A 26,667-nucleotide genomic window follows, 5' to 3' on the forward strand; every position below is an offset into this window, starting at 1 on the left:
GCTGTGACTCACCAGCCTGTCCTCAGGGGAAACAACAGCCAGTTCCCTGGAGTAGCTCTCACCTCCCTCCACCTGCTGCCAGCCCCAGGGGCAGCCACAGCAGCAGCTGCCTGAGCACCCTGCCCAGCACCTCTGGGCAGCACCAAGCCCTGGCATGCCTTGCCCACCACCAGGCATCCACATCCCCCTTTCCCCCTTTCCCAACACTGCTCCTGCAGAAGGATTTGCAGAAGCCAACACACGTAAAACAGCCTCAGTCCACAACCATCTCCTCTTCCACTAAGGAACATTTTGGATAGCAGCTTCTACACTTATCACTGACAAGAAGGAGGAGCCCTAAATCTGAGGATACCAGAGGAATGTCAGAATACACTTGTATGCGGCTAAGAAAAGGTGCTGGAGCAGCTCTGGTCAGAAGCCAGAACTCAACTTCAAGAAGTCAGTACCACCACAAGTGCCTACAGGCTCAGGTGGCTTCTCTACAGCTTTTCCACCTCCCTCTTCCCAAGCTCCTACATTTTTCCAGCCCCAGAAGGGCACTTCAAGCAAAAGGCCCCCACTTCAGCCACCCCCACATGGAAGCTGGCCACAGGGAGCCTGCCCTGGCATCTCCCCACGCTCCCCACAAGCCAGAGCTGGGCTGGCAGGTGGGAGAGCACAGTGGGGAGCCCACCAACACTCACAAGAGCCCAGCAGCCAGCATGTTGTGTGGTGGGATTTTCAACACCAGGGCAGTAACTCTGCACAACACCAAATTAGGACATGGATTTTATAATAATCTTTGCTAGTGACACACTATACGACCTTGGGCAAGTCCCTCCATCCATCTCTAAAGGCTGTCTCAGGGGAGTGCCACTAAACTTTAATTAGCAATCCTAAAAGTACTCGAGATAGTCTGGTCTGTCTTCCAGAATAACCAACTGCAAATGAATTGGAACAACCTCATTTTCAGATTCTGCAAGCAACTGGGATCCAGGGTGCTCTCAGATCAGTCCCTTCAACAACATAATCAAAGTTAAATGTGCCAGCTGTGCATGAAGGGTTTTAATATGCTGCACAGAGTGGAAAATAGCTGAAAGAACCAATGTTACTTTTCCACGGCTGGAATGTCACTGTCAAGCAGCTGAGTTATAATCATCTGCAATCAGCAAAATGCCTTTTTGGTTGTTGGGGTTTTTTTTAATCACTTTTTAGTCTTAGGGAAGAGGGCTCATTTTTATTTCTGTCCTACTTAGGAAAGCACCCTTGAATCCTGAAACACTCATTGCCAGGAGATCAGGCAACCACTGCAGCAGTGCAGATTGATGAAAACACCTTCAGCTGTCTACGATCAAACCCAAATTATATTGACAGGTTCCTAAGCTTTTGAAGTTGCACTCAGACAGTAACTGCTCACACTAACACCACCTCAAGAAACAGTATGTGCATTTCCACAAATCCAGCAAAAATCCAGCTCCAGTTGCCTTGAATTGTCATATATCCAAGACCTGGGATGGTTCCAGAGCTAAGTCCCTCCCCAGGGAAAATCTGAGAGCAGCCCAGTGACCCTCTCTGCAAGGGACACCTCTGCATGGATGGGCCACAGCTGCATGACAAAGCAAGAGGGGAAACCTTCCAACCTCATCCTTTACAAAAGACTTTGATATATTCTACATATGAAATATCTAAAAATAAAACATAACCTTAAAAACCCATGTTCTTTGGAGAAATTGACAAGCAGCAGGCTGACCGGGCAAATAAAGCTTTGTTCTTCTGACTACTCTTCATAAACCTCTCCTCCCCTTTGGCTGCCCTGCCAGGCAGTATTTCACAAACAAGGACACACCACCAGGACACTGCAAATATCTTCCTGTCCCTCCTACAAGCTGCTCAGCAGTGGCAAGTGGAGCACTGGGATCCAGCAAATTGCCAGAGGTGCAGGACTGATTTCATTAGAGGAGCGACAGTGATTGAGTTGACAGCAACCGTATCTGGATGCCAAGGATCTGGGCTGACTCCACTGCTGTTGGAGCTGATCCAGGAAAAGAAAATATCCATGAAATTCCCATTGCAGATGTGGAGATGAAACTTCCCCAAGTTCTCAAAAAACCCCCAAACAAACCTTCAGCAGAAAATCTGATCAAGGGTTTCCCTTCCACTGCCTTTTCCAGGCCGAAATATTCCTTTGGACTTCCCCCTAACTAAAGAGCTGCAGCCCAAACTCAAAAGCTTATGAAATGCAGCATCTTTGGTAGCTTCCCAACTCCTGGTAAAGGCTGATTTGTTTACATGGTATCAGCAGTCACCAGCCCTGGCAAACCCACGTGGCTGCCACTCAAGAAAGGCACAGGCTGCTGTGTTCTTCCACTCATTAAGGAAATACCTTCCAGGGAGTTAAGCAAATGACTGTACAGGCAGTTCAACTCCTTTCCCAGCTTGTTCTTCTTCTGAACTTGGAGCAATCTGCTGCTGAAGTTAGCAGATTTGCACTCCCAGCCCTGAGAAGTATCTCAGACTTTAAAAACAAAGGCTCTGAAGTTGAACAGAAGCAGCTGAACCAGCTTCCACAGCACACGAGCAGTGTCTGCTTTTCCTCCCAGCTCTGCCCATTGCCTCTACTCACACTCCCTGCTCAAGGGACAACAGGGCTGCTGCAAAACTGCCACACTATTTTAGCCACTGCCAAAAGACAGCTGAAAGCACTGTCAACACAGAATGACAGAAGAAAAAAAGCACCATGGCTGAAGCCAAGCCAACAGTCTACTTTCAAGGATGAAACAACACGCCAGGTTGCAGCTGAACTGGAATGGAGAAAATCAGACAGGTCCAACCTTTTTGGTCCAGTCTTCCCTCCCTGTAACAACAGCCCCTAAATAAGGCAGTCAAAAACTGATCACAAGATGCAGATCTAGAAGTGCAGCTTAACAATTCCTGCAGGCCACAAGTTTTTTGCTAAATCCCAAGGCATGATTCTTCTCCAGTTTCTTCCTCTTCCACTTAAGACAGATTTCAGCTTGTTTTTGCAGACCTGAAAGCAGCAGCTCCTTTCAAACCCAGTGACTAACATCCTTCCTTCACATCTCTGCCAAACCTCATTTCTGCCAGATCTGAGGTGTCTTTGGCTTTGTTTTCAGCTTAACTAGGTTGTATATTCTTCAAGACTATCAATCTGGAGTCCATCTGCTAAAGGTGTGATGTTGCCATGTTGCTTGAAACATTATGCTTTATAGCTTTTTTAACAGTTTGTTTCTGTTAGCCAATGCATTTCCACTTGTATTTTTCCACCAGAAGCTTCTTAGCAGATATTAAAGAACACAACAAAAGGAAACAAACCCAACACCCTACACTGCTCCATTTCAGCCAGCCAGTTTAGAAGCAGAACCTGGAGCAAATTACCAGAAGAAAACCAGAAAAAAATACAAAATAGGGGTTTGATTTGTTTTTTTTGATAGTTTCCTGCACAGGAAGTTATACTGATATCTGCCACTGGGCTGGGAGCTGTTAAGAGAACTTCTTGGTGTTTAAAAGGGAAAAACTATAAAGGAGCAACAAGGATGCCAACTTCAGGGAGTGGAAGCAGCAGAATACACACAGGTATCTGGACTCCAAAGTACCACACAAACCTTCTACCCATGGCAGGAAGATAACAGCTTAATTTGTTCAGTTGGATGGTTCAGCATCACTTCTGACAGGAAACACGGCAAGACATGTTACTGCAACCTCAGATATGGGTCAAAGATGCAAGTTTGAGCAAAGCACAGACAGCTTTCCAGATTCCATCCACACAGCCCTGAGTACTGGTGGAGCTGTGCAGTCTCCCAGGCTCAGACTAGACCTGCTCTCAGTGGCCCACATGTTGCTCCTGGGGCCATGGGCTCTACCCAGAAAAGCAAGGCTTGGCTCTCCTGGCTGTCCCAGCTGCACCCTGCAGAGCAGTGTCCCATCCAAGGCTTGTAGCTGGTCTGCTCCATCCATGTTCCACCCACAACCAGCACTGCTGCTTGTCTCCCCACGAGTTATATCCAGTAAGATTCTCCTTAGCATCACTGTGAAGCATTTACTGTTTCCTGAGCAGCGAATGTTCATTTTGTGCTCCTTGTGGGATGCTAGGCTGCGTGCACTCCTGGGTGGATTATTGTCACTCTCTTCTCTTCATCTCTTCACTGACACAACCTGTGAGGGTGGAACATCTTCCTTCCTTCTTATGAAGATTCACATCCAGTTCACTGTAAAGTTTCTTCTCCTCCAATATTCTGATCCAAATTCAATTTATTCACATAAAATACTGGTGAGGTCAGTGAAAACTCTCACTGCTTGAACTTGACTGGACTATTTTGTCATTTCTGAGGTGTAAGATTCCAACCAGTGAATGAAAGGCACCAGCTTCCTGCAGCTACTTTGGCAGCCAACTGCATCACATCAAACAAGCAGGTTTACATACTAACAAGGTCACTAGTTAAAGGCTCAGCCCCTCCTCAGAGACATTATGATCAAGGGAATGCCTCTGGAACCAGGAAAGAGAATTAAATAACCATTATCTAGATAGAAGAGGTGTCCCCTCTTGCCACCTACTATTTCAAAAATAGTATATTACATGCAACTTGATGCATGCAACCAGGCCATTTCAAAACTAGGTATGCACAGTATATCTGACCTTCTGTAAATAAATTCCTTTTTAAGAGTCCAACATGAGGCATGGCATGTCTATACAGCTTCCATGTAATGATTTTGAAGGGCTGAATCCCACTCTGTATCATTCCAAGGTGTTTTTTTAAAAATGTTAAACTGTACAGATGACTAATAAGCTCCTCCTAGGAGAAGAGCTAGGACACATTTATAGTAATGCCTTTCTCTGTGTCACTTCATTCATGCAACAGTCTGACAGAGATTTGCTGTTGCTGGATTTTATTTCCTTCTTGAATTTCACTGCTGTAATTCCAATGGTCAAACTGCATCTTCCAAGGCCACTGCTTCAGAGAGAATGGAAAAGACATCTCACAGGCTGGCTAGTACTAAAAATAACAGTAGGAATAGAGAAGTCCAGGCTCACCAGCTAAGATCTGTTTCCCTGCCTCTCATGCACTGGCTAATCAGCTGGAATCCCTCGGATACTTGCAGAACAAGGTAAAAAGCCAGTTAATGTGAGCCACAACTTCAGCCTGTCCTCAAAAGAAAGCTGTTAGGGGATCAGAGGATGTTAAGTGTGAACAACTGAAAATACACAATTATCAGAAGAGCCACTTACTGCCAGCAGATCATTTGGTACTGCTTTAAAGGAAAAAACAATTACTTCATGCAGGTGCTTCAGTCTTCTTTGTATATTTTACGATATCCAAAATTACCTTTGGACAAAACAGTAACCAGGGGGTTTGTAAACTGGAACTTGGTGCTTTTAATCCTGAGTAAAAACGTGCACCCCACGCAGGCTCAGCTGAGTGATGGGGCAGGTGCTCCAGGGTACAAACACATTCTGTGTTTGCCAGTGTGCAGGTCAGGTTCAGCTGCAGCACAGCTACACTACTCACTGGTGTCACAAAATCTCAGCAGCCTGTTGGTGAACAGATACTTGGAGGAACTCAGCGCTGCCCGCTACAGACTCCTCAGATGAGCACTTCTTAAAAATTAATAAAATGGTTTATTTTATATATACATATGTTCCAAAAAAATTTATACAGTTAAAATATCAAATTAGTGATCTGGTAACAATACTGTTCAAAATAATCTCTTTTTGTATGAACATTAAAATACACGTTTTTAAAAGCGTTTCCTTTTAGTGCTTCCAAAGCACAGCGTGTGCCAAGGCCACCTGAAGAGTCTCCGTCCTCCTCACAGGATGAAAGAGAACTGAAGTCGGGGACCTGGGAAGCCTCAGGTGCACTTTCATAATGTCTGCAGACAAAACAGAAGAGAGTCTGAGGTAGATTGTTTAGTGACCATCAGGTGGTAACAGTCACAGGGCTGTCTTTAGCTTTCATTAACACAATAGCAGTTTCTTTACTCTCTCTACACTGCATTTCAAGTTTAAAGGCATGGCTAGTAGTTCTCGGGAACAAGACCCTTGTCTCTGTGGTGGCAACATGCAATTTTACCAGTGCAGGTGTTTCTGGGAGGTTTTTTTTTTATTTTTTTTTGGGCTCTCTCTCCACGATGCAGACAGTGTGTGCATTTGACAGTGCCCCATTTTAGTGCAACCTGCTGCCTACAGCATGTAAAACGTCTAACGACAGCGTTCAAATGAGTAAATTCTCATCACCTGCAGGAGGGGCAGCAATGCTTATTTTCTTCAGCCTGTTGAGCAAATAGCACCCTCCACAGGAAAAAAGCCACACCTTTCATAGCAAATCCTTAAGGTTATAGCCCAGCTTCTGCCGATAGAGGCTCTTAAAGTTAAAGCTCCACTGCTTCTTCTCAGACTGTGACAGTAAAATCACTTGACTGCCGAGATGGTGAGGGTGGCAGCTCCATCCTCTTCCACTCTTCTGTGGCACAGCAAACTCATTCCTGGTCCATATTGGTCTGGCTGGTACATTATTATCTACTGTTGACGTGATTAACTCTGCTGGGTAGACTGTTGAACTCTAGTTCCTCTAGTATTCTCTCTAAGTGTTGTATTAAGACTCGTTTTTTAAACCTAAGGAGGAGAAGGAGAACAATTCAATTATTTTCTTCCAAAACTACAGCTGAACAACTGCAGACTATTCAGCCATGACAAATTCCCAGAGGCTGTTCCAGTATGGAAAAGCTTACTTTATTTCTGGTATTTTAATGGCCAGAAAATTTAATTTAATAGAGCTGTCCTTTCCCAACCCATCCAAATATTGGGTTAGTCTTCAATGACAACCTGTCTCTCCATTTTACACTTAAAGACCACTTTATAAAAATATAATGGTAGTTTTGACCACTAAAACAACTATAATAATTGAAACATATCAAAAACAAAAACAGAAAAATGCTAATACTGGAAAATTTTCTGATTTATCATCATGATCTAAACTGACATTTGATTTATTTATAAATGACTCTGAGTCATTTATATCTATACAAACCTTGCTGCTTCCTTGATAGCAAATTCAATGAAATACTTCTGAATCTCCACAGGTCCTTGCACCTCCTCAAGAAGAGAGAAGATTTTTTCATAATCTAAAGAGAAAAAAACCACAATCATATATTAAAAATAAATCTTGCAAATGCATTTTTATCAGTAAAGCTTAAGAGCCATAACAAAAAAATAACAACAACACAACAAAGGCCAGAATTTCACACTTCTGTGTATGGTGATAATGTAAGGGAAGAAAAAAGCCTGCATTGGCTTTATGTGCAGAAAGCAGATGACACAAGTAACTTTAAGTGATACTGCTGATCTGGTATTCAAATGTGGCACCAAAGAATTAAGTTCCCTTTAAGAGCAGCAGATAGAAACAGCTGTCCTCTGAACAGGAGGGTAGGTAGAGAAGCCTCAGACCTCCATTAGCAGTTCACAGGCATGTAGAGCCACCAAGGCCTGTTCTATCCTAGAGCTGTCACTTCTGAAACCAGAGGTCAGGACTAGTTCTCTCACTCATTATGGAATGCTCAGTGTGAGCACAGTTAACAGCACTGTCTTCTGGTATCAAGTAATTATACCCACTGCAAGAGAATGAACTGGACGCATGAAACTAGAAACAAAAAATAGCCCTGTTTCAATATTTTCCACAGTTGAACCTATAATGAAGACATTTACAGGCTCTGATGAAGAGCCTGCTCAGACTGATGCAGAGAGGATACATGGTCAGAACTGTGCATATACACACATTTCACCCACTACTACTACTACTACCACTACTACTACTCTCTGATGACTGCCTGAACCTGGCAGCAAGACAGGTGCCTTGTTCTGAACACAGCATTATCTTACTCTGCATCATCACTCACTAGGTGTGAACTTGGTGTAAGATTAGATGAGCCCACTCTGCAAAACAGGAAGCAGACATACCCAAGTAGGAAGTCTGAGAACATGTTAAAAATGAAACACAGATGCAGTATAAAAATGGCTTCATCAGTCAACAGCCTTGGTCTGCCACAATTATGGGGTGTCTCAAAGAAATACTGTGTTTTGGGAAAGCAATGCAAAGTCAGAACAAGAGGAGTTAAGAATACTGCATTATACTCATTACTGGCACCTGACAATTGACTGGAAAAGTGTTCAGTAGATTAATTTGTAGAACTAATTAATTCACAGCACAGACCACATCAGGGACATCTGCCACCGAAGAAAAAACAGAAAGATTATGCCTATGACAAATTGTATCATAGAATAGTTTGAGTTGGAAGAGACCTTAAAGATCATCTAGATCCAACCCTCTGACAGCACATACATCAGGTGGAGTTTCAGGTTAGTGTTTTGATCTGTATACAGGTACAAACATAACGTGTAACAAAAGCTGAGGAGGAAAGTTACTTTTCTTCACGACATTTTAGATTTTGGGGAGGGGGTTATCAAACCTTACAGGAAAAAGAAAGTAAGTTTCAGTCTTCAGCTCTTAAGGAGTTCATTTACAACAGTGCTGCATCACTAATTGCACTATCTCAAAAAATAAATTAAAAAAAAATAAATCAATAAAAAGACTTCACTATAAACTGTTAAGATTCCCTTTTGAATTCATTCCAAGATGCACCTTTGTGGCTACATAAGCTTTTGCCCTCCAAAAGAAGTTTTCAGGGACACAAACAAACAAAGTACACTGTGCATATGCAAGGAGCAGCACAGCACAGGGCAAAGACTACCCAGGATCACTGCATCATTGGTAACACCTTTGCTGAGCATCACAACCTCTGGAAGCTGATTTCACAGGTACCTCTTAATCCATCTTCAAGGGCAACCAAGGTCACTTGGCATTCGACTTCCCAAGCACTTCTCTCTAAACTTCAACTCACCTGCCCAAGACCCTTCTTCCTGTTTTGCCCCTCCATTGCTCATGGGCAGTCAGAAATTACTCAAAGTCTGAAGTTGTATGATGAAAACAGCTCCTTATTTCAAGACAAAAACTCTTCCCTAGCACCACATACAATACACTAATAAAGAAACACCAAAACTTACTTCTTCCAGGCTTGCGAACCTCTCTCATCACTTTAATCTTAATATCAGCATTGTTTCCCTCCAGCATCATGGGGGTGATTTTAAAGGAGTTTGGCACAGACTCAGAAGCAGACTCTGTCACCCGTTTTTGGTCATCTCCAGCCACACTGTAGTTCACAGGCCCTCGACCAAGAGCGTTGGCACCAGGTTTATGATCCAACCCATCTTCACTTAAACAGTTGAATTCCACAGGTAGAGAGTCTAAGTCATTGGGTAGCATTTCATCCTCCCCCAGGGCAGCTGGCAGCGAGGGAGCCATTTGCACAGGTAAGCCATCAATTTGCTTTTCCAGGGACTGACAATTTTCTGCTTTCTTCTCTCCGTTGCCATCTTGGACAATACTGTTATTAGTATCTACAAATTAAAAGTAAGGATCAACATCAAAAAGTCAAAAGGAAGTAATTCTCTATCCTTCCTTGTTTGAAATACTCTGTAGTACCTTACTACCTTACTTACCCAGCACCTTACTACCCTCATGGTGAAGAATTTCTTCCTGATGTCTAACCTAAATCTCCCCTCTTTCAGTTTAAAATCATTACCCCTTGTCCTATCACTGCTCTCTCTGGTGAAAAACCCCTCCCTAACTTTCCTGTAGCTCCTTCAGGCACTGGAAGGTGCTCTAAGGCCTCCCCAGAGCCTTCTCTTCTCCAGGCTGAACAACCCAACTCCCTCAGCCTGTCTCCACAGCAGAGGTGCTTATTAGCTATAGCAGAAGCCTGTTAATTTAGGCCAAGAAGCTCAGTCCTAATTAATACTGAAGCCCATATATGTGCTAATACCCTTCTCAATCAACTCAGAAAGCACAGAGTGGGTTGGGTTTTTTTTTTGTTGGGTTCTGGGTGTTTTTTTGTTGGATTTTGGGTGGTTTTTTTGTTGTTGGCTGGGTTTTTGGGGGGAGGCGAGGAGGTGGGTTTTTTCCTCCTGCACACAGGAATTCCCACTTGTGACCATGCAGATTTGACTGCAACTCAATATACCTTTATTTGCTGGGACACCTTTGAGGTTCAGGTACGATGGGGAGCCAGCAGCAGTTGGTGGCCCTTTCCCACCAACGTGATTGGTGACAACAGGGGGTGACTGTGGCCGTCTCAGCAGGGGGGACATGCTGCGCCTTCTCTTCAGGGATGCTGGAGTGTTGGGCTCCCCAGGACGCTTGATCTTATTCTGAGGCCCAGCAACAAACTCATCTGCTTCATCTATCATCATACCCTGAAAATGGAAAAAAAAAAAAAATATGCATTTCTTTTGGACCCTGTGAAAGACACCACTCCTTCCTTCCCGCACAGGTTAGCAACGTTCTGCAGTTGATAAATTCTATTGACAAATTATTTCAAGCCACGTTAAAATGCAAAGATCCAGCAGGGAGCCTTGGCTCCTCCTACCTTCTTATCCTGTTTAAATGGATTGCCAAATGTATGAAGTCTTTTTGGTTGGTCTGGGTCGATCTCCCGGAGGGGTGAAGGCATCATTTTCAGGTATTCCTGGTAATTCCCCATTTGAGCAACAGGAACACTATGAAGGCAGTCTGGAACACAACAAGAGCTCTTCATTTAGTGTACCTTACCTCCACTACACATTCCATACACTTCAGTTGCAAATGTTAGCATTTAAAAACTAGAAATTACTATTTCTAGGAAGAGTTGAAAATCACAATCTTGGAAACAAGACCGGTAGGAGTTTAGCTTAACTGGCAGAACAAGAATGAAAACTAAGCAAGTTTCATGTCTACGCTAAAAACTGTATCTTTAGAACACCAGCACCTAACGAGCGTAAAACAAAATAAGCTCCTCTCTGTTTCAAGCCACCATCACTGTAAGAAACATGCCTCCTGAAATTTTATTGTACAGAAAGCTCTCCCATTAAACTTATTCTTAAAACTCAAAGCAAGCATGACATCTGGCATGACAGAAGGTAAAACTTTCCTTCTTTCTCCTTCAGAGTCAATAAAAGGACAATGACTGACTCCACAAATGATGCCATGTCCACTTCTGCTCCCACACCCAGGACAGAAAAGACTACTTCAGGGAACTAAAAAAAAATAGCTGTACCCTCCCCAAACCACTAATGAAGAACAGTGGCTACTTACCTTCATCCTGCCCCACGATAAGCCTGTGTGTTTTCAGCAGATTGGCCCTCATTCTAGTTAGCTGGTCTAGAAGACTGTGTCGAGGAATATCATATGCATTTCTGAATGCCTGTGGCTTCAAATCCTAGTTTTATAACAGAACAAGTAGCTTTCAGTTATCCCATCACATCTCATGCACAGAGAAATTCCTCTATGAACTCTAATTATGTTAACTATTAAAAAAATATTCTGAAGTAACTTCAGAGCTTCATGACCAGGTACAGGAGACTCAGTAACTACCTTTTCAGTAAGACATTATTCAGCATTAGTGCTTTCAGCTCCATTAAGACAAAGCACATTAGTTCCTGGATGAACAACACTAAATGTCTTTTGCAGAGACTGACACTTAAAAACACAGTAATCTTTGTTTACTGTCATGGGACTTTCAAACAGTGTCCCAAAAGCAAGTGCAAAAAATTTGCATTTACTCTTCTCACTATTTAAGCCTATGCTGCACTCCTCATGATTGAATTAAAGGACTTACTTCCTCCTTCTACACTGAGTCCATAAAAGTTACCCATTTAAAACAGATGAGATTAACTGCTTATTCATGTGAGCTCATCGTGCTGTTTACCTTGTTTAAGAGTCCTATGTGGAAGCCAGCAAATTCTTTAACATTCATTTCCGCCAGTCTCAGTGGAGATTCCCCAGTGATCCCTTGCAGCAGTTGCTTAAAATCCCTACTGTGTACCAAGGAGAGGCCACTGGAGTGATTTTTCACTTTTATTCCAATTTCTTGTGGAACTTTCTTACCCACTGAACCTATTATCCGTTCCGACTCTATTTTTGTCTAAAATGGAATCACACCATGAGTTGAAGAATCAGGCATTGCAGATTTCCAGTATAAAACACACAGTACATCAACAGAATTAAACTATGTCTTTCCCAGCTACTCAACAAACAGGAGAACCACCTACCCAGGGATCTATTGAGTTACATAGATGAGATCTAAAGTGGAAAGAAATCCTGATGTCCTAGCATATGGAAAAAATATTTAGCCAGTGTATCTAAATTTATATGCCAGTGGGAGGTCTGTGAATATCCCCAGATTTTACTGCAAGTCTGACTTTTGTGTACCTGAAGACTCATCTTTAAAGGGAAAAATATAATGGGAGGGTGGGATGCCTTTAAGTTACTGTCAAGTTGCATCTAAGCCAACAGCATTATTCAGATACAGTAACATAATTTCAGATTTCATTCTTGAAACAACCTAAGAACTAAGGTTTGCACTGTGTAGTTGCAACAAGGGAGAAAAGTCATGGAAGGAAAGACACTTGCTCCATCAGTCTGTTTCTAAAAACATTTTACTTCTCCAATTAGCACAGTTTCATGTTATAGGTACTGACAATTTTACTGTGTTAATCATTAACTGTGTTCAAAGTAAGATTTTAACCCACTTGCAAAACCTCCATAAAACCCCAACCAACCAGAACCCCCAAACCCACAGAGATTGGAACCCACTTCACCCCAAATCTCATCCTCAGCAGAGTTTGCTTCCTCATCTGTGGGAAACTCTGAATTTAAGGACAGCAGGAGCACAGCAGAGTTCTGGAATTGCTTGTCCCTAGGGAGGAGCTTATCATGCATCCAACACATTTAAACTGTTTCATGTACTGAGAAGGTCTGTGCAAACCACAGCAGCCATCTCAGGCCATTCAAACTCCATACCGCAGATACAGAGTATGAATTTGCATATCATTTAAGGTACCAAAATACCACAGGACATTTTATGTCTCATAGATGATCAGTCTTTTTTACTCTGTTTTGTGCATTCTTTAAGGAGGAGGATTGTAATTTGTAATTTTAAAGGCTGCACTGCTTCCCCACTGACTTCCAGCCACTGAACTGCTGTTTTAAGAACCATTTGTGCTGAGGAGACATGACTTTCAGCCACTCACACCTGAGATGGCTTTCTTGACAATAAGAAAAATGTATGTCAGACTATTTCTCACCAGGTCACAGTTAACACGTAGAACAGATTTGACCTGAAGGAAACAGATCTAAAGGTTGATCTATGATTTTATCCCTCAGGGACAAGAATACAGTTCTTTGGAACATACACATTGTCAAGTGTATGGAAGTAAATATGAGACTGAGTACAAGCCTCTGGCTTCAGCCATGAAGAACAATGGCAAGAGCAGTCATAAATCCAATTAGTGATTATCTTTGCAGTTTAAAGGCCTAGAAGATACTCAACATGTAGCTGAAGAGGTCTCCTTCACACTCCCCTCCACCACTTACAGAAGGCACAATCACTGGCTACAGAACCACTCTGGATTCACCCGTATTTGCAGCAGAAATGCTCACCAATCTTCAGTTATGATATAAGCTGTACACCCATAAGAACTCCCACAGGGATTAACTGCTTTATAATGAGATTACCACAAACTAAATAATCAACGCACTTCTAATTGCAAAGGTTTTATCAATACTACCTGTTGGCTGAGTTTTTTAAGGTAAGAGATAACACTGTAACTAAGTCCACAATCTAAATTATCTGATATCAGATTTGGAGCTCCCATCATCCTTAGGGCTTTCTTTAATGGCTATAAGGAAAACAAAATACACAATAGTAAGAGAATAAGTATTTAAAAAAAAAATTTATAAGATCAATTACAGGAAGCTAAGGCACATGGATTAGTGCTCTAGCTTTTCCACTTTTGGCCACTAAAATTCAAGTCTATTCAGGTAACATGTGACATGAGTTTTGCAGTCTAACTAGCTCGCAATGGACATGATGCCACATTACCAAGACACCACATGGTGTGGTGCCACTGGCAACTTCCACTCAAAGGCTCAGTACCAGAATAGCCGGGATGATGCAAGTCCACTTTGAGGTGCATTGTCCAAGCTACATTTAAGAAGTGACACGGTGCCTCCCCCCACCCTTTCTTTGGCCCAACCACTTCTCTTGGTATCAGCTGCCCAAGTTCTAGCACTTGACCCACATTAATAAGCAAAGAAATCTGCATTTTCCTCATCAGGTAAAAAAATAATGCCAAATTCAGTTTCTCTGAACAATCTGAAGTACTTCAGATCAAAGCTTAATTTAATATTAAATCAACAGAAAACACATTTAACACATTAATACAGCTTCTATTACTGAATATTACTAGAAATTTATTAATTTCTTTAAAATGTTTTACCTGATCTACATCCCTCTGCAAAGCAAAGTGTTTACTACCTAAAATGTCATCATAATTATGTAAACAAAATGTACTGGGGAGAGGAATGATGCACAGGACTCTGGTCACACCAGCCATTATACCCAGGAGGATGGAATGAGAAAAGGAACATACCAGTAAGTAGTAAGGAGGCATTGTTTTTAAGTAGTTGTCAAAAGCCTGTCGCCACTTCAGATTTGGCTTAAGTTTGTGAACCTTAAACAAGTCATCTGCAACAAGGAAAACAACAAAAGGAGGTTTAATTTATATAGTCCCAGACCATTCCAATTATCCAATATTCAAGGTGCCAAGTTTCCCCCCCTTTTCTCCTCCCTCCACCCATCTCCCATTGGGGCATCCCCACAAAGCTGTTCTTAACCTTAGGTTTGCAGGCTTGTGAATCCCCAGTTCTAGCTGCAGCAGACAATCCAGAACAAGTCCTCATCACAGGCAAACTTACAAGGTACACCAGACTTAAATCCTGCACAAAACTACCACCAGCATGGAAGGTGCAACAGATCCACCTGGTAAATTTCACTTCCATTGCCTCTCTCTTGCACCATCAGGGACCTTCCTGCATCTGATTAAACCAAATGACATTAATTTGGTTCAACTTCCGTTTTTAGCCCAGCTTTCTTTTGTTCAACCTTTATGATGAACTCTGGACTCCAATAAAATCATTCTTGAGCATCAAAGAAAAAAAAATACATCTCAGAGCAGGGAATCTTTCTGGTCAGCTTTGCTGGATTCTGCTGACAGAGCACGGGGTGTACCCACAGAAACACTGCCTGCCTTGTGCCAGAGCAGCAAACTCTCCCACAGATAAAGACAAGAAACAATAATTAGCAACAAAATCTGCTTCCCTTAAAGAGAGGGGCAACCAGACAGATTATTCCCTTTGGATACTGTTTTAGAAATACCTTTCACTAAAGGCATGCCTATTGCCACTTAGGAATGAAGCAGGTAGCTATCTGCTGTGCACAGTCAGCTGTAACACTGATCTCTGAACATCAAAACCCAACACAGCATCCTGCAATTCATCATTTGAAATTATGGATTATCAATTGAGATCAAGCTTTTCCTCAGCAGGGCTGTAACATGCTGGCAAAGTGAGGATAATGAAAGGATATGCAGGACTGGAGAAAGGGATGTCCAAAAGTTAACTGGGGAGAGCTGCAGGAGACAAGAGATGCACAGAAGAGGGTGTGCAAAAGACAGATGCAGCAAGGAAAGTGTTGTCTCCAGACTGAGCTTTCCTGAAGATATATTTGGAGAAGAAAATTTGACTTGCACAGTATTCTGCAGAAATCAAACAGATGTTATGATACAACTTTCCAAGTTCTCACACTTCCAGTCAAACCACACTTCATTACAGGTGTTTTTCAAGCCAAATGAATCCTGTGTCACATGTAAGAACCACACTACAGATGCTAATTGTTCTCTTTCCTGGTCTGAAGGAAGTGGGGTGAAATGTGAGAGGACAGGTTAGGACTCCACTTAAAATCTCAATATACCACAGCTCAGCACTATTTTCCAAAAGAACCTGTGATGATATCGTGACATATGGCAAATATAAAGTAACATCCATTCTTATCTCATACACCTATTAGCTTTTTTTGCAGCAAAATGGAAGTTAAAACTACACCCCTCTCCCAAAATTCAAAACAAACAAAAATGTTCAATGTAAAATGTTTGGTTATAGTGTGTCCTAATATTTTAGAAGTACAGCTTGAACCTTAAACCTCTTATCAGCACTTTATTACTGTCTCCCTTCTGCACTGTGAAGGTTGTAGCAGCACATAACCCCTGCAGTTCAGCTGCACAGCCACTCTGAAATGGCACAGATGTTCAGAGTGCTCAGCCAGCTACAGTTCTTAATCCACAGCCCAGCTGTACTATGAGAAGCCAAAAGCAAAAGCACCTCCCTGATCTTTGCCATCCAATTAAGAAGTTCTCAAACCTCAGCAGAGCTTCAGCAAAGATCTGTCTATTTAAAGTGAGAGTCTCCCCACAGCACAAACTCAGTGCAGGAACTCCTGCCCTCTTCAGGGGAGACAATCATGGAGGTAAATACAGCCCCAAGTTTCCAAGAGAACACCACCATCAGCATCTTACCTGCCTCTATTGCAAGAGTTTGATACATGCACTGTCAGCAAATTGCAACACAGGCACTTGAAATGTACTTTTCCACTGTGCCATGGGCTGCACATCATCACTCATATAAAGCAGTAAACAAACTGTAACCCAGTTAACTGCGTCTTTCACAAATTAAGCTCCAAACTTTTGTAGATTAAATCCAAGAATACGGAAAAAAATCCTTTCAGAAATCAGGATTTCATAAATCCTACCCATTCATTTTCAGATATTCCTCTCTGTATAGTCCACTTAATGCAGAACTATTTTTTCTTCTACACTCAAAGGGAGCTAAAAGTCCTGGATAACTGGCAACATGATATTAAAAACCAGTGGGAAAGGACCACAAGCTGCAACAATCCAAGAGATCAGGTAAAACTACAGACAGACCAGTTAATTTAAAACTGTGTTGCAAAGTCTTCATCCACTTCAGATTTATGTACAAAACCACCAAATTATGAGAAACACGACACCAATACTCATCTTTAATACCCAGTACCACAAAAGGGGACTCGATGCCCTTTCAAGCTTACGTAAGTTAAAGAAAAGGAAAACAAACAAACAAAAAAAAGAGCATGAGAATGGTCAGCAGGTCATTTTAGCAGTTCAGTTGGAGCTTAATTACAAGAACAGTTCATGTGACAACAGTCTAGTTGTGAGTGACAGCTTGCACTATGTAAACCAAAGTAAATACTTATACTTCCAAAGAAAAACAATCACCACTCAGACTAAATTCCACCTCAGCATGTACCCCACCACACCCCTTTGGCTGCTGTAATTCTGAGCTCTCTGATGCCTCTACACTCATACATGCCTTTGTTTTAAGCAGCACTCATGGTTTTTAGATTCAAGGAAGGCAGTATCCTTCCCTGCAAACAATCTAGCCAAAAACAAGGCACTACAACGTATAACAGTATTTACCATTACAAAAGGTACTGTGGCACTTTTTTTTTTCCCCATGGATACAACATCTTTGGCTCTCCCTCCCAGTGCACAGCTTGCCATGTTCACATCTGTGAGCAAGACACCCCTGGGTTTCCAAAATATAAAATCATTCCCTCAAGAAGCCTCTAAAGGAAACTGTCATAGAAGCACAGAACGGTTTGGGTTGGAAGGAACCTAAAGACCACCTAGTTTTGACTTGGCTGTACAATTGCTTCTTAAACAGAAGAGTATCTTAAGTACAATAGCTTTACTACTACCAGATAAAGGCAACAACCCTTCCAGATGAAGTTTCTATAATCCCTAGGCCAAACATAGCCAGCATCACAGTATGTCAGCATCTGTCTGTGAAAAGAAAGCTCTGCCTTCAGAAGTCTGCCTGACACTGACAAAAAAAAAAAGGCAACAACTGACCCCACCTCCTCAGCTTTCAGAGCAAACCAGCACCCCAAGCTAGTCGTGATGCCTCCCTAGCCTTTCCTGTGAGAGCAAAGAGGAGCTGCTCAGCTGTGCCAGCACGTCCCCACATGGTCTGTCTTCTGTAAAAGATGTAGAGACCAGAATTTTTGTCAGACAACCAATTTACCAGAGTGCAGGGGTCAGGTTAACACACAGACTGTGCACCTTTGCTGTTTCATGAAGTCTCACTAATTGGCTCCTTTCCAGCATCAGATTCCAAAAGCAGACCGAGGAAGTTACCAGCTACAAGAGGCTACAGCATTCCCAAACCCACTCTTGCAGAAACTGAGATAACAACCACCAAAGCTGCAACATGTAGTACAATTTACCTCCTTCTGTCACAGAGCACTACGACTTGTTTCAGTTTGCTTAAGTATCATCTACAAGCTTCCTCATGCATGCCCATCTCACCTGTCATTTAGGGATCTCTCTTACAGCCCTTTTCAAAACCAGCACTAAGCTCCCCCAGCTCAAGAATGCAGGAGGAATACAAAAGTGCAAGAAAAAATTCCTAAGCATCTTGCTGTCTGTTTAGAAGGCTGAACACACACAAGCCACTTGATTAAGACATTACAAATAATACAGTTGTAAAGTGGTTTTGGTTTTGTCTGAAAGAGTCACTAGAAGAAAAGGGAGAGAGATTATCCACGGTGCTATTCCAAAATAAGTCCCAATTCTCCAACACAATATTCTACCAGTCAAGTGTAGCCACTAAAGCCTTGCTGATACACCAGTATGGGTGGTAGTGGCTGAATGGAACAACCTTCTCCTGGACATCCTTTTAGGGTTTAAAACGGAAACAATCCCTACCTGCCTACAGAGATGAACACCAAGTCAGTATTTTTTAAAACATCTACAAATAGTTTAACAGGTATGCTGCTTAATATCTTACTCATTCTCTGTACTGCCAAGCAGAAAAAGGACCAGATCTGCTTTCACATTTCATGTCTATTCCACAGAACTTAATTCCACCATGTCTTAGAGACCAGGGATAAACCAAGTCCTGGAACAAGATCTGAACCTAACAACCCAACACTCTGTTTACAATATGGCAGGGACAGATGTGGGATACCAGGAGAGTGAGCTGCAGAACAGCACTGCACATATTGAAACATGCCTTTCTCCTAGGAGCAGGAAGAGCTTTACACCCCTGCAAAAAAAAGGAAGGGGGAAGACAAGAGCTGCCAGGGAAGACACAGCAGAACTGCAAATGTCAACATGAAAATGAAAAAGGAAATTCATTTAGTATCAGTGATGGCTTTTCAGCTAGTGGATCTATTGCAGTAATTCTGTAGCCACAAACTTGCAGAAACTCTAATTGAATCTAGAAGTGTCCTGCTTGCATACTTTGTGACAATTACCAGGCTATATGGATGACTATATAAGACACATTCAGATTATCAGCAAGCACCAATTTCTTTTTTTGGTTATGACCAGGACTATGAAAAAGCCTCCCTGAACTGCACTGAAGTTTTATTCTAGAAATGAATGGAAAAATCTTGTGTAAAACAGTAAGAGTCAATGTGAATTCTCTTGATCTCCACTGTTATTCTGTATCACTAAATACACCCAAAAAAACAGAACAAAAAAGCCTTACAGCATCTGCAACTCAAAGGGTTAGCAACACCCAGGAAACTTCTCTCTGCTATCACTTTGATGCCAGAACCCTAATAGCCACAATTATTAAGGCAGTTATTCACACAGCACCTTCTCATTCCATCTGTCCTGTAGAAAATAATTTCATTGTGGCAGTGAAAAAAACACTGGTTTGGGCAGGGAAAAAATGTAGATTGTTTCACTGCCTAACTCCTCTTCTTGCTGCTCTAAACTGCACCTGGGAACTCCCTCTTCCCAACACCCGTGACAAACACTGCATATGATCTTCCAGTAAAAAATCAGCTGCTACAAGAGCATCTGCAAAACCTGGATACACCACACCCTAAATGAGGGAAAAGAATGGAGGTTGAAGCTTACTCCAGGTTAAGGAAGAGGCTACGTGTCTAGGAGGTGAACAGCATCAAACATGCACTGGAAGCAGGTAGCTCTCCTCCTCTGCTGGAGAGAAAAAAAGGGAGAGGGGGTATGAAAATCCTCTCCTCCCAAATTATGTTCAAGAGTTTGCAACATTCTCTACTCTCTGATCTCCATTAATTTATAATGTCTCAAACTAAGGCAGAACTCAACCAGCATTGTTTTTCTTTGAAGTGGCTGCATTGGCAGTTCAGGGTCAATGTATTACCTACCTAACAAGGGAAGTAAAACAGGATAGTTGTAAGGCATCACAAAGAGGTTTACACAGGTTAAAGTAGTGCTTGCTTTTAAATACCCAAATGGATGGCCAAGCTCACTGTATTTTCCACTGCTACTCACAAATACCTAAGAAAGAATAAGAAACATCACTGTATTAGAAGAATACAAAGAATATTAAACATGGGGTATTTAAAAATTAAAATCAGTCTAAGTTCAATTGCATTAAGACAGCAAATCATCAAGAACAGTCACGTTTGAGGCTGCACACACCAGGACGAGCATGCACTTATATTTCCTAGTCACAAAACTGAGACATGCAACATTTAATGTACCCCCTGTCAGTGTGGAAATGCTCTTCACAGAATTATCTTTTGTGCTTAAGTGAAACTACTTTGAAGTTATGCTCTGAAAAGGTTTTGAAATCCATTAAATAGGTATGGAGACATCTTTTGAAGGTATGTAAAAAAAAAATCTATTGAAATCAGTCTTTTGATTCATAAAGTGGCAGGAGTAAAATTTACAACACTGATAAAGGAATCTAAAACTTCTAAAGCATATAAATCAGGCAAAACAAATACTCAAGAAACATATTTATCATGCCAATTGCCAACATTTGTAACACTTTTTTTAAAGTGTATACATATGGGGGTATTGACCTTGAAAAGCAATACAAGCAACTATTTCAACAGGGTAAAGATGGTGTATATTCTTACTGGCACAGTCTAAATAACCCACATCTAACCAAAAATAGTTTTCATAAAAATAGTAACTTGCAGTAAAATTAAGTGTTCCTCTTCTATTTTTTCAAAGCATAAGGAACAGAGTTTATGTGGTTTCTATGACAATTAACCTATTTCTCTAGTTTGCAAGAGTCCATTAAGTAGCCAGGAGAAGAAAAGCAGTTTTTGAAAAACAGTAGTTTTAGTAACTTAGGCAAAAAATGTACCTATAAATGCTTAAGGGACATTTAAAATATAGTTTGTTAAAAGCAACTTCAATTTTTCTTCTGAATAAGTGTGATACATTTTCAGTTTAGTCGCAATATTTATCAGGGAAAAAGAAACACGAAAGAGACACCTCCAAACCCATCTTTCCATCTAAAGTAGCACACTGAGCACACTCCTGGTGTACATATTAAGCTATTTTCTACAAGAATAACATTAAGAAAGGAACTGAAAGCCTTATTTTGTAGAGGGTGCAGAAACAAGTCACTTGTCCAAAAATCACAAAAGGACCATGTGTCAAAGGATTTCAGCAACAGAACTCCGAATGCTTCAGGGCCAGCCTAGTCAACAAGTTCACCAGCTTCCATTCAACTCCCATCAGCAGTTTGAACCATCTAGTAGCAATTATTTGTAGCTGTTGATTAGGTAACGTGATGGAAACTAGTGCAAGGTTTTCCCTATTAGCAAGTGGAAGCCTACGGAGGCTAAAAATGGCACCTGGGCTACACATTTCTTAGCAAAATGAGATGGACCTAGAAGCAGAATGAAATGAGATGACAGAGCCTGTAGAGGCAACGCTCGTTCCACCTCCTGGTCATTCTATTAGGAAGGAGGTAGATGTAACCTTGACACGTTTCTTCTCACCAGCTGCAGAGTCTGCAACCAGGCCCCAACTCCCAGCTTCCGAAGACTAAAAAGCACCTTAGGTTGCCCGTTACATTTCTAGAATCACATCAAGTGCAAATACCTGCCAGCAGGTATGGGGAGACTTTCGTTCCAAGATGTACTGTGTTAAGGGTGAAGGCTCCAGCTCATACTTGTCAAAAGGAAGCTTGTCTATTACCATTGGCTCACAATCTACACAGGAGAACCTCACAACAGGGTGAGCTGTGCGTGGAGGCTGAAAGGAAGGGGAAGAAAAACCTATCAATAGACTGGTATTTATGGTAGATGAATTAATTATCTTTAAAAAAATGATATACATATATTTTACCATCTTGTAGGCTTAAACTCTCAGTTTCTACAATTTCCTTTAAAATAGAAAAATATACAAGCTCCCACAATAGAATATGACTAATTAAGTCAACTTTAAAAAGCCAGACAGATACATTCTTCCCACCAATTGAAAATCATGGTCAATATTGAACTATTTACCTCGATATTTAAAAGCCCCCATGCCAATCAACCTATAGTACCAACAGACAGGTCCAACAGAAAAAAAACCCTTCAACTCTCCTTCCCAGCTTGATGTTCACAGAATTCCAGATGGGAAACTGTGCTCACTTCTCAGGACATCTTGAGATACTCTGTCAAGTCTGACTTTTTTTCTTCTTGAATCATGTCAGGGAGGGAAGGAACAGTAGTTTGAGCACTTGCTAAGTACACAAACAGAACATGGCCAACAAAAGACATGTTTAGAAAGGCTAGCAAGGCATGCCAAATGCATGACCAACTTGAGTAAGAAAAGGAGAAATGAATCCTGGTTTTCCCTTGTTTTTTGGATGGGGCAACTATTTTGTTTCAGTTTTAATTCTTCCTGATAACGGAAGAGGAGTCCACACATAAAGTAACATTAAGCAGAGAAAACACTGTTGATCTTCTAACAAAAAAAAAAAAAAATCACTCCTTTTTCCAAATAAATGCATTTTATAAAGCTTTGGTTACATTTTAATAGGTTCACTATGATTTGTGGTATATGAAATAATTTATAGTTTAATTTTATATTCTTTTAGAAGCCATTTACCAAATAACTAACTATACACATGGAAGCAAACCTTCTAGATGCAAAAACATCACAGCATAACTACATCAGATTACCCCATTTTGTGTTAAAAATAATTTTGACCACCTTTCTAAAGCAAAGTCAGATCATACTGATAAACAGACAAAGTAAAAAAACCACACCAATAAAAAAACTATTATTAATTTTCAGTCTGTTTCATTAGGCATAGAATCCTTTTATCAGTTCTTATTTTACTTACCAGTGTTGGTGAGTTCTGATCAGGCCAAAAAGACTCTGGGATTGGCCAATGCCCAACAGGAACACCAGTTTTAGGGTTAGGCCGTACATAAATGAGCTTATGACAACTATGCCACGGTTGAGAAGCAAATGAATTGATGGGCCTGGATGAATCAACAAGTCCATCTAAAATTTAAACAAAGCAAAATAACAACAAAAAAAGGAAAATAAAAAGCTACATGCATGCATTTGTTTCCCAGCAAAACTTCTGCTTTAGAAACCAAGAAGGTGTTTCACTACAATTGTTTCAAAAGACCCACAGATGTTTACACCAGTGGTTGGAAAAAATACACAACAAAATGTAGAACAGCATCATCTGAGCAACAGTGATAACATTTGCCCACACCCATCCTGCTGCTCCTGGGGCACAGCCATTAGATACTCTGAGCAGCAAGGCATCCTCACATACCATGGAAAATGCTAAACTGCAGTAGTACCTAAAAAGGTGGGACCAGATGGTCCTGGAGGTCCCTTCCCTTTCTAGGATTCTATTTGCTTAAGCTTGGTACTTTGAGCTGACAGGCAACATCAAGGCTATTGTTTTTAGTTCAGCTGCATCTGTAAAGACTGGTAATTTGCATTTACAGTCTTTCCCCATGGGGATGCAAAGATATCTGATGCTGCCACTAGTGGAAACTGGAAGTGGAGAAAAGTTTCACGGAGAAGTCAGATGCATCTTGCAGGAGTAGCTTTTGTCACATTTTTCATCAGTAAGTATTCACACTGAATTCCCACTCCCTCCTGGAAGAAGCACTGTTTCCTGCCAGTACCCTGCAGTGCACCAGCACAGTCTCCCCTTCACACTGAGGGCAAAAACGTTTGTAGCATTACAGAATCTCAGCATCAGCTTTCAAAGACTGTTCTTCAAACAGCACAGAGATCACTCATTTAAATAATCTTCTTCATTGTAAAGTTACTTCATTCTACTAATTTTCCCTGCTCTGGATAGCTGGCCAATAATACTATGCAAAACACCTTTCAGGTACCTCTCAGTTTGGTTTCTCTGCATTAGATACACTGTGCTTCTTCTGGTATTGGTAAATTCCATTAAATTTCTTTCCAGTTTAAGACTTTCTCAATTCACATAAAGAGGGAAAGTCTTGGTATTTTCATACATTCATATCCACAGTGCAATGACACTTAAGTGTGGCAAAAATATTAGAAAAACCCCAAAATTTCACCAGCCATTTTGCCACAAAGAACATCGAGGCCAACACAGAACACAGGAATTTGCTGAGGTGCTGTCCTGCACAGCATTCCAGGAAAGCCTTCCACTAAAATGGCATTTAAACAAGCAAAAGGAGAAAAAAAAAATACATATACAGCAAGAAAAAGGTGATTCTAAAATGAAAGCAGGAATAAAGCTGGCTATGCCAAGATGCTCAGGGGATCCTAAAAGCTATTATGTTTCTGACATTCCAGGAACATCCTCATTTCCTAAACATAAACTGGTCAGCTCTCTCCTTCCTTTCAGTCATGCATTTCTGCAAATCTGAAAACTGCTCCACATGAAGTGCATTTTCCTCTTCCCTACTATGCACTTTACTTACAGTTACCAAAATAATTTCTTGTTCTCTGCACAGATTTTCACTTGCATCTGAGAACATTCAGCTGAAACTTACCATGTTGTGATCGATTAGCAGAATGAAAACATACAGAAAATTAAGCATTACTTTAGAGATGTTTAAATACACTAGTTCTGGATTTAATTATTTTTAAACCAAGTTTTGACAACACTGTCATTAAAAGTGATGAGAAAAGTGTGACAGGAGAGCTAGCAAGCAGGTAAGACTGTCCATACAAGTACGTGCAAATGTACTGCACCGTTTAACTTACCAAACTAACACTTGTAAAACTGTAACTAAGACTAAATATAAATATAAAACTGCTGCAAAGCTATGAACAGCACATCCATTATGATTTGGGGTAGTTAAAGAGATACCAGAAGTCTATCACTGAAGCAAATAAACTTCACAGCCTCATTGCTTTTCTAGGATGAATTAGGCTCTCAATGCACCCTGTGCACTACAGTGAAAAGCTGCCAGGACGGCACTGAAGACACTTAAGGACATTTGCATGCACACAAAACATTTCTTCTTGAACATTTGGGGAGAAAAAAATAGTTACTATACCTTCCCCAATAGGAGCTGGATCTGGTCCTGACTTTTCAAAGTTAATAACAACACCACTTTGGACTTTTTGAACTAGAGATTCTAAACATTGATTCAACATTCGTTGTGTCCGAACGCAGTAGGAACGACCTATGCAAGAGATAAAGTACACAGTGAAATTAGGAAGGCAAGTTTTCAGTAACCTTAATTAAGGGAGATGCTTTAGAACATAAGTCATATTGCCAAGGCTGTCAGTTTTATCCAAAATAGCAGCAACAAACTTTGTACAAGTTTATGTAAAACATGAAATACTTTTTAAATGCAATACAACCAAAGGGGGGGGGGGGGCAATAAAAATAATCAGTGTGCTGAGCTTTTACTCATTAGTAAAAGGGGCCATTAAAGCTAAACCAGGCTGATCCAAGGCCAAGTTTATAAACACCCCTAAGGTTTTATTTCACCAAGCCTATGTAATCTACCTGCTTTTATCTACCCAAACCTCACAAACTCCTGTACACTCCCAAACTTCCCTCTCCCACACAACAATTTTTTCAACTCCCAATTTTAAAATATTATCTCAAGGAACAGGCTCCAGAATTCATTTGTTTAAGATTATATTTAGCTTATTAGCCCTGCAGCAGAATTAACATCTCAATAATAACTGTCCCACTCAATTCAACATTTAAATAACAAATCTCACGACTGAGCAAAGCCAGCCTCTGGAAGGAGAACCTAAGAAATTTCCCAGTTCCTCCTACTGGTGCATTAAGAAAACTGTCTCACATCTAGAAGATCTGAAACAGAAATATGGTTTTATTTTCAAGTTCTCCTCTGCTACTGGAAACCAAGCTCCAAAAACACCACACAGATTCACAGGGACACTAAGTCAGATGGAGGAAACAGCAAGAGGTGAAGTGGAGTCAAAGGAAAAGAAAGACTTTAAGGCAAATACCAAAGGTGAACCAAAGCAAAGTAAAATGTTGTTACCTCCTGTAACTTCACACATCTGTGTGATAGCAGATTCATCAGTAGGCACACTCCCAAGCTGCTCTGGTTCAGCAGATGCAGCTCCTGGCAAACGCAGCACTAGAGCAAACAGCCTTTGATCCCAACGAAATGGTTCTTTGGTTAATTCACTTCCAGGCAAAGGAGAATTCAAAGGAAGATGAAGCTGGCAAAGAAAGATTCAAGAATATTTTCAAGTACTCAACAAACCAAAACTCAAATTTATCCTTTACTCTGTGAAGGACCCCATTTCTCTGCTATCCCCTAATTTATGTGAAGTTACAATCTGGAAACCCATGCAAACTATGAATTACGGGGCTGGGCAATGAGAGCAGAGCTAGCTTCTGTTCTCTACTATACAACAGGTGGATGAAGCAGAAGTACTATTAGGAGGAAAAAAACCACAATTAATATTAAATT

General features: G+C 41.1%; 1 protein-coding gene across 10 annotated transcripts in view; it reads right to left on the bottom strand.

The window, feature by feature from the left end:
• Positions 1–5,591: 5,591 nt before the first annotated feature.
• Positions 5,592–26,667, bottom strand: part of LOC127389472 (integrator complex subunit 6-like) — a 61,935-nt gene continuing 40,859 nt past the window's right edge. For 4 of the 10 annotated variants that reach the window (XM_051629952.1, XM_051629955.1, XM_051629954.1 and 1 more), the window contains 14 exons: positions 26,230–26,413; positions 25,264–25,392; positions 23,094–23,257; positions 21,860–22,012; positions 20,161–20,293; positions 14,519–14,613; positions 13,655–13,765; positions 11,794–12,009; positions 11,181–11,304; positions 10,477–10,619; positions 10,072–10,303; positions 9,056–9,448; positions 7,026–7,119; positions 5,592–6,610 (listed from right to left, as the gene is read on the bottom strand). In XM_051629952.1, the coding sequence (XP_051485912.1) occupies positions 6,511–6,610; positions 7,026–7,119; positions 9,056–9,448; positions 10,072–10,303; positions 10,477–10,619; positions 11,181–11,304; positions 11,794–12,009; positions 13,655–13,765; positions 14,519–14,613; positions 20,161–20,293; positions 21,860–22,012; positions 23,094–23,257; positions 25,264–25,392; positions 26,230–26,413 (2,271 nt within the window). In that variant the 3' untranslated portion in view covers positions 5,592–6,510. Of the gene's footprint in view, positions 6,611–7,025; positions 7,120–9,055; positions 9,449–10,071; positions 10,304–10,476; positions 10,620–11,180; positions 11,305–11,793; positions 12,010–13,654; positions 13,766–14,518; positions 14,614–19,891; positions 19,973–20,160; positions 20,294–21,859; positions 22,013–23,093; positions 23,258–25,263; positions 25,393–26,229; positions 26,414–26,667 lie in introns of those variants that run through there. The other 6 variants (XR_007890646.1, XR_007890645.1, XM_051629956.1 and 3 more) reach the window with 6 other exon arrangements.

This window comes from Apus apus, chromosome 12 (assembly GCF_020740795.1).
Source record: "Apus apus isolate bApuApu2 chromosome 12, bApuApu2.pri.cur, whole genome shotgun sequence".
Lineage (NCBI taxonomy): Eukaryota > Metazoa > Chordata > Aves > Apodiformes > Apodidae > Apus > Apus apus.